Source organism: Pygocentrus nattereri, chromosome 16, assembly GCF_015220715.1.
Source record: "Pygocentrus nattereri isolate fPygNat1 chromosome 16, fPygNat1.pri, whole genome shotgun sequence".
In the NCBI taxonomy this organism is placed as follows: Eukaryota; Metazoa; Chordata; class Actinopteri; order Characiformes; family Serrasalmidae; genus Pygocentrus; species Pygocentrus nattereri.
In genome coordinates, this window is record NC_051226.1 from 4442257 (window position 1) to 4451268 (window position 9012).

General features: G+C 41.6%; 1 protein-coding gene across 1 annotated transcript in view; it reads right to left on the reverse strand.

Moving 5' to 3' along the window:
- bcr (BCR activator of RhoGEF and GTPase) overlaps positions 1–9012 on the reverse strand; it is a 170115-nt gene that overhangs the window by 52919 nt on the left and 108184 nt on the right. Inside the window, exon 5 of the mRNA XM_017725097.2 lies at positions 3668–3775. Coding sequence (XP_017580586.1) covers positions 3668–3775 — 108 coding nt within the window. The remainder of the gene's footprint in view (positions 1–3667; positions 3776–9012) is intronic.

The following is a 9012-nucleotide window of genomic DNA, read 5'->3' on the forward strand; positions in this document are numbered from 1 at the left end:
CAGATTCATACTGGATTAAAATCACTCCACAATTATTACAGTCAGACTGTAAAACTACACACGCTGCAGATTCATACTGGATTAAAATCACTCCACAATTATTACCGTCAGACTGTAAAACTACACACACTGCAGATTCATACTGGATTAAAACCACTCCACAATTATTACAGTCAGACTGTAAAACTACACACTGCAGATTCATACTGGATTAAAATCACTCCACAATTATTACCGGCAGACTGCAAAACTACACACTGCAGATTCATACTGGATTAAAATCACTCCACAATTATTACAGTCAGACTGTAAAACTACACACTGCAGATTCATACTGGATTAAAATCACTCCACAATTATTAGAGTCAGACTGTAAAACTACACACTGCAGATTCATACTGGATTAAAATCACTCCACAATTATTACAGTCAGACCGTAAAACTACACACACTGCAGATTCATACTGGATTAAAATCACTCCACAATTATTACAGTCAGACAGTAAAACTATACACTGCAGATTCATACTGGATTAAAATCTCTCCACAATTATTACAGTCAGACTGTAAAACTACACACACTGCAGATTCATACTGGATTAAAATCACTCCACAATTATTACAGTCAGACTGTAAAACTACACACTGCAGATTCATACTGGATTAAAATCACTCCACAATTATTACAGTCAGACTGTAAAACTACACACACTGCAGATTCATACTGGATTAAAATCACTCCACAATTATTACAGTCAGACTGTAAAACTACACACTGCAGATTCATACTGGATTAAAATCGCTCCACAATTATTACAGTCAGACTGTAAAACTACACACTGCAGATTCATACTGGATTAAAATCGCTCCACAATTATTACAGTCAGACTGTAAAACTACACACTGCAGATTCATACTGGATTAAAATCACTCCACAATTATTACAGTCAGACAGTAAAACTACACACTGCAGATTCATACTGGATTAAAATCTCTCCACAAGTATTACAGTCAGACCGTAAAACTACACACACTGCAGATTCATACTGGATTAAAATCACTCCACAATTATTACAGTCAGACTGTAAAACTACACACTGCAGATTCATACTGGATTAAAATCACTCCACAATTATTACAGTCAGACTGTAAAACTACACACACTGCAGATTCATACTGGATTAAAATCACTCCACAATTATTACAGTCAGACAGTAAAACTACACACACTGCAGATTCATACTGGATTAAAATCTCTCCACAAGTATTACAGTCAGACCGTAAAACTACACACACTGCAGATTCATACTGGATTAAAATCACTCCACAATTATTACAGTCAGACTGTAAAACTACACACGCTGCAGATTCATACTGGATTAAAATCACTCCACAATTATTACAGTCAGACTGTAAAACTACACACTGCAGATTCATACTGGATTAAAACCTCTCCACAATTATTACAGTCAGACTGTAAAACTACACACACTGCAGATTCATACTGGATTAAAATCACTCCACAATTATTACAGTCAGACTGTAAAACTACACACTGCAGATTCATACTGGATTAAAATCACTCCACAATTATTACAGTCAGACAGTAAAAATACACACTGCAGATTCATACTAGATTAAAATCTCTCCACAATTATTACAGTCAGACTGTAAAACTACACACACTGCAGATTCACACTGGATTAAAATCACTCCACAATTATTACAGTCAGACTGTAAAACTACACACACTGCAGATTCACACTGGATTAAAATCACTCCACAATTATTACAGTCAGACTGTAAAACTACACACACTGCAGATTCATACTGGATTAAAATCTCTCCACAATTATTACAGTCAGACTGTAAAACTACACACTGCAGATTCATACTGGATTCAAATCACTCCACAATTATTACAGTCAGACTGTAAAACTACACACACTGCAGATTCATACTGGATTAAAATCACTCCATAATTATTACAGTCAGACAGTAAAACTACACACTGCAGATTCATACTGGATTAAAACCACTCCACAATTATTACAGTCAGACTGTAAAACTACACACTGCAGATTCATACTGGATTAAAATCTCTCCACAATTATTACCGTCAGACTGTAAAACTACACACACTGCAGATTCATACTGGATTAAAATCGCTCCACAATTATTACAGTCAGACTGTAAAACTACACACTGCAGATTCATACTGGATTAAAATCACTCCACAATTATTACAGTCAGACTGTAAAACTACACACTGCAGATTCATACTGGATTCAAATCACTCCACAATTATTACAGTCAGACTGTAAAACTACACACACTGCAGATTCATACTGGATTAAAATCACTCCACAATTATTACAGTCAGACTGTAAAACTACACACACTGCAGATTCATACTGGATTAAAATCACTCCATAATTATTACAGTCAGACTGTAAAACTACACACGCTGCAGATTCATACTGGATTAAAATCACTCCACAATTATTACAGTCAGACTGTAAAACTACACACTGCAGATTCATACTGGATTAAAATCGCTCCACAATTATTACAGTCAGACTGTAAAACTACACACTGCAGATTCATACTGGATTAAAATCACTCCACAATTATTACAGTCAGACTGTAAAACTACACACTGCAGATTCATACTGGATTAAAATCACTCCACAATTATTACAGTCAGACTGTAAAACTACACACTGCAGATTCATACTGGATTAAAATCACGCTCACTGTAGTAAATGAAGTATCAGTTGGCATGACAACCTCAGTCAGGGGTCGGAGTGGGTTGAACTGAGGCTGAGCAGCACGGAGCCTGATGGACTGTTTTTTTATCCCTCTCTCCTTCTAATGTTCAGGTGGCTATGAAATCTCACACTAAGCCTTTGAGGAGAGAAAAGGTCCTTTTTCTGCTCTTCAGGTGGGAAACCGTCTCACGGGTCCATTTCTACCAACAGTGACTGAGCAAAGTGTACCAAACTCAGCGTAGGGACTTGGAAAAAGATGCCTTACTTACAGGAAGAGAGGCCCTGTTTGGCTGAATGTGGTTAGAGGCTGTAGCATTGTTTGAATAAGTAAGGGAATATCTGGTTTTCCTTTCCTTTCTATGGCTTTACTTCCCTCTCTATCATGTAAACTCATCTGTCGAAAGGCTTAAGCTCGAATGCATCAAAGATGAAAAAATGTAAATGGAAAAGTTGCTGTCAATGATTTCATATTCGGAATAGAAAGTTTATTTAAATTCCCTGTACAACAAGTATTTTTCAGCTGCCAACAAGGCATTTGGATCATCTTCAGGAATGCTGGGAAAGCATCCCAGGTGGCTCCTTATGAAGCTGTTTGAGAGAATGCCAAGAGTGTGCAAAGCTGCCTCAAGGCAAAGGCGGGCTACGTTGAGGAATCTAGGATAGAAGATTCAGCAGACTTGATCTGTTTAACACTTGGTCAGTGTATTGCTCCATGCTTTGCTGTTTTAAAGTCTTCTAAAATGTGAAAAAAGAGAAAAAAACAGCTGCTGCATCAATTGCAAAGCGGTGTGCTGCTTCCTCTATAGAGATTAAGGTTAATTGGACCAGGGGAAGTTAATCTTTGACCATCCCAAAACAGTATTTGTCTCATTCAGGCCACTCCATGCAGGTATTACCTCAGAGATCTCAGCGAACTGGGTGTTGGCCTGGCAGCATTTCTCTGCTGTCTCCACTGCCAGTTCATAGTTGTCCACGAAGGCCCGGTACACTCCCAGCTGACTGGCCTGCAAGTGACAAAACAGAATTTCATATTCATACAGTTATGCCATGTAAACATTACATTAGTGGGTCCTGATCCCCTCAGAACCCAGTATTCTGTACACTTTTGCATGTAGCTGATGTGTTGGACTAACTCAGAGCAGGCCTGAGATTAGGAAGCACTGGAGCACACTCCATCACAGACGAGGGCTTAGCTAAATATCTAATTTACAAACCTGTCTCCATCCTGAAATTCAGTCATGTTGGATAAATTTTGCATCTTTAGTTTTGCACTGAGGCTTTGAAGCTAATGTAACTAACAGGTAATGAAAAATGATCAATTAGCATCACTTGCCTCAGGCTGTGTTATGTAATCTCAGTCCCATCCTATCTGTCTCTGGCGAGCCACGACTGTTAGGGCTGGGCCCTCAACTCAGACCATAAATGTGAAAGACAAGGAAAAAAGAAACCTCTACAATAATGCTAATTTCTTCTAGCAACCCTATGGGATTCTATCAGTATTATTATCTGATCAAGATTTGATTTCTGCAGGTATCTGATTATTCAAATGGTCAATGTAAACAGCGCACTCTGGTTGCTTAGAACCCAATTCAGAAATCTGATAAAGAGGCTGGGTTTGAGCTCAGTAGCCAGATTTCTCAGTGCATGAGACTCTTACTCTGATTTCTTTCGGATTTCTCAGTCTGCGCTTCTGAGAAAACGGACTGCAGTACCGGAACTAAGTGAGCAGCGTCGCCGGAAGATGCAGCAAAACACTTATGGAGAAACTTTGTCCTCTAGATGATGCATGTTCATGTTTTTTTCAGTAAAGTGGCGCAAAGGTTTTTTTTTTTTTTTAAAGCTGCAGCACGAAGTTTGAGTTATGCGTTAAAATTACGTCACGTCTTCTTCTGTGGGTTTAAGCAGAAATCCGATTACTGCCTGACTCAGATAGACCCAGAATTTCCCATTATTTGATTACTTAAGTGCATGTAAACGCATGGAATCGGATAACTGACAAAATCAGATTTTCTGCAGGCCTCGGATTAATAAGTGCATGTAAACGCTCTTAATCTTCTTAGCAGTTTTACAGTGATTGTTTCAGAGAAGAGTGAAGTTTCTAGGACTTTCTAGAAGGCAGTTCTCAGTAAATTTGCCCCTCAGACTGTACATCAAAAGATTTGTTGTTCCCACTCTCTGTTCTGAACTCCTGAAGTCCCAACCAATGGGAGGGCTCGATTAGCTGTATCTACACAGATACCATAAAAAACCCGTATTAGATAACTTCCAAGTTCAAAAACCTAACACTAAAATTACGATACTCGCACAGTTTAAATCAACTGTGATGATAATAACAGATAAAAAAAAGACAAAATAATTACAGGCATTTGTTTTATTTCACAGAAATCACTAGAAGGCCCTTTCTGTGGACAAAGGTATGTTGCATAGCTAAAGCATGAGCAGCAGCCACCTTGAAGCCTGAATTCTGACCATTCTTTCGTCCATTTCTCCAGCGCAAAAATTAAAAGCAAACGCGGGACGTCAAACATATCTTGGCAAGTGAACTTGTCAACCTGTTATCAACCCCTTGATGAGTTAACGCTGGCATTTCAGAGCAGGAAGCATGCTGTGCATTAATGTGGCCCTGCAGCACTGATACTGCCCTTCGTTGCACTACTGTTGTGATTGAACACTAGCACGATTGCAGCACTGAGACTTGTAATGAGTGATCCACGCGTGTGCGACCACAAACAGACAGATGAGACGATGTCATCACCGTGGGAACCGATGGGCCATCACTGTGGGAACCGCTGGGCCGTCACTGTGCTCAGTTGTAGGGCCAACAGCAGTTGCCATGGCAGCGATGGCCAGCTCTGGGGTGAGCAATTAATGTGTGCGGCTGGCGCTTGTAAAAGCACATTTGAAAATCTAATTCAGTCATCCAAACTCATCGGCCCTGCCCGCCAGCGCTGCAATTTATCTCTCTCTAGCTTAACAGCCCAATCAATCCCCTTAAACACAAATATGCACGGGGATGATAAAGGACCCCATCTGTGAACGCGTGTATGTGTGTGTGAGACTAACGCATGGGTAATCTGCAGTGCCCCATCAGTCAGGATCAGTGCACAATGCACAGAAAGACAACTGACTGGATTTCATAATTGTTACTGTTGACTTCTGTTCTGAGTTCTGAGTAAACGGCAGGAAATGCTGAACCCTGAAAAGCTCAGCTACTGGGATGTAAATCTCTGTTCTCTTTCAACTCCATCCACAGGTAGTATCCACTGACAAAACAGGGCAACTTCAGCCTTTAAAAGATCTAAATGAAATCAAACCATGCCGCGAAAAGAACCAGTCAGTCAGTGGAAGGTCTCAGAGTGAATGACGCTCTGAAAAAGACCAAATCACAGTCAGGAGGAGGTCTCAGAACGAATGACGCTATGGAAAGGACCAATCACAGTCAGGAGGAGATCTCAGAACAAATTACGCTCTGAAAAGGACCAATCACAGTCAGTGGAAGGTCTCAGAACGAATAACACTCTGAAAAGGACCAATCACAGTCAGGAGGAGGTCTCAGAATGAATAACACTCTGAAAAGGACCAATCACAGTCAGTGGAAGGTCTCAGAATGAATAACACTCTGAAAAGGACCAATCACAGTCAGGAGGAGGTCTCAGAATGAATAACACTCTGAAAAGGACCAATCACAGTCAGGAGGAGGTCTCAGAATGAATAACACTCTGAAAAGGACCAATCACAGTCAGGAGGAGGTCTCGGAATGAATAACACTCTGAAAAGGACCAATCACAGTCAGGAGGAGGTCTCGGAATGAATAACACTCTGAAAAGGACCAATCACAGTCAGGAGGAGGTCTCAGAATGAATAACACTCTGAAAAGGACCAATCACAGTCAGGAGGAGGTCTCAGAATGAATAACACTCTGAAAAGGACCAATCACAGTCAGGAGGAGGTCTCAGAATGAATAACACTCTGAAAAGGACCAATCACAGTCAGGAGGAGGTCTCGGAATGAATAACACTCTGAAAAGGACCAATCACAGTCAGGAGGAGGTCTCAGAATGAATAACACTCTGAAAAGGACCAATCACAGTCAGGAGGAGGTCTCAGAATGAATAACACTCTGAAAAGGACCAATCACAGTCAGGAGGAGGTCTCAGACCAAACAACACAGCGATTAGGAGTTCTGTTCTGCAAGCAGTGCACACAGCACTGTATGAATGTGTTGCTTCAAAACACCTTTTTTGTTTAAAACATTCTGGCCGCTTTAGTTAAGTTTTTTTGTTGGTGTTAACATTAATGGTAAGCTTCTTTAATTAACAGCCTAAAACTAGCAATTAACATATTATTTGCAGTGGCAAACAGCGACTATTAGAGCTAGGCCTGAAATTCAGGCCATAAATGTCAAAACAGACAGAACGTAATGAAAAAACCCACCTCTATGATAACTCTAATTTCTACTAGCACCTTTATGGCATTCTAATAGATTGCTAGAACTAAGCTTTTGGTGATTCACATTGTTTTTCCTAACAACCCACTGATTAGGCTGCCTTTCATATTCATAGACAGAGACAGTGATTTTCCACTTTCCACACAAGATTATAAATCAAAACATGATTGGTTGATTCCACTGCCACTTTGTAATTATGCTGAGAGTTAATCTGATGTGGTAAGACTTCTCTTCAGCTCCTGAAGTCCTAGCCAATAGGAGAGCTTGCTTAGTTATATATACTTAGATACCATCTGATTCCTCACCAGCCTATTTCATGTTTTTTGAATTCCATTAGCCAACTTTGAACACAGAGGAATTGGACCTCCGCATTTAGCCAATCCGTGCAGTGAAACACCCACATACATACACAGTAGTGAACACACACACTAGGGGGCAGTGAGCACCCTTGCCCAGAGCAGTGTGCAGCCCTATCCACGGCACACGGGGAGCACTTGGGGGTTAGGCGTCTTGCACAAGGGCACTTCAGTGACCTGCTGTCGGCTGAAGGGATAGGACCAGCGACCTTCTGGTCACAGGGCTGGTTCTCTAACCTCCAGCCCATTTTTCAAGAGCGAATTTTTAATTTTCATCCAAAACTCAACTGAAACAAGAGCAATGCTGTAATACCAAAACACTCACTTCTACCTTCAAGATGCATCATTAGAAGAGGGTTTTCCAAGTGAAGTTCTACATTTTTCACCAAAATGTCCCTTTAAAATTAGCTACAACTTCTATGGTTGCCATAAATTGTACAAAGGCATAAAATAGCTTTCAGTTATTTTACTTTGCATGTGAGTTGGTGGGGTCCTGGGCTCCAGCTCCATAGCCCCCCTGCTATGCACAAGCTGTCTTCAGAAACCAAAACTACGCCCTTTGCAACCCACTACACTGCAACACTCAGCGACCTCATATCATCACTACCCTAAACAGTGCACGTCAATGAATGATGTCAGAGCTTCAGCCCTGGCCTTTAACTTCACTGCAACAGCGTCACCCTCAGGCATTAGCTTCAATCACAGGCACCTCTGCCTAAACCGAACCAATCACTGAGCGCTGACCCGCACAGCCGGGCCAAACTGGAACCTGATCAGCGGCCCGGAGCTGACTCCAGCCACCCTGCTCCCCCGCTGCAGGAGAGCCAAGGAGCTAAAGCAATTTCACCAGAGACTGGAATCCCATCCCCGCTGCGCAGGAATTGGCCGCCCCGGGCCAGAATCAATCTGCAGCAGGAACTTCCTCTGTGACAATCTTATTAGGGCGTGGACGACACACGAGGTGGCCATCAGTTCTGCTACTGCATAGCGGTGCAAAACAGACACACTTTGAGCTGCAGACTAGCTGATCCAACCCAAGAAGCAGGATTTCATTTGTTCAAAAGGAGAAAGAGGGGAGATGAAAAAAGTAACAGTAATGGCCTCCACTGGACACCAATCAGGCATAACATTATGACCTCCTTGTTTCTGCGCTTGTTGTCCATTCTATCAGCTCCTCTTACTATAGACAAGCACTTTGTAGCTCTACAGTTACAGACTGTAGTCCATCTGTTTCTCTGATACTCTGTTACCCTGTTCTTCAGTGGTCAGGACCCCCATGGACCCTCACAGAGCAGGTACTGTTTGGGTGGTGGGTCATTCTCAGCACTGCAGTAACACTGACGTGGTGGTGGTGTGTTAGTGTGTGTTGCGCTGGTCTGAGAGGATCAGACACAGCAGTGCTGCTGGAGCTTTTAAACACCTCAGTGTCTCTGCTGGAC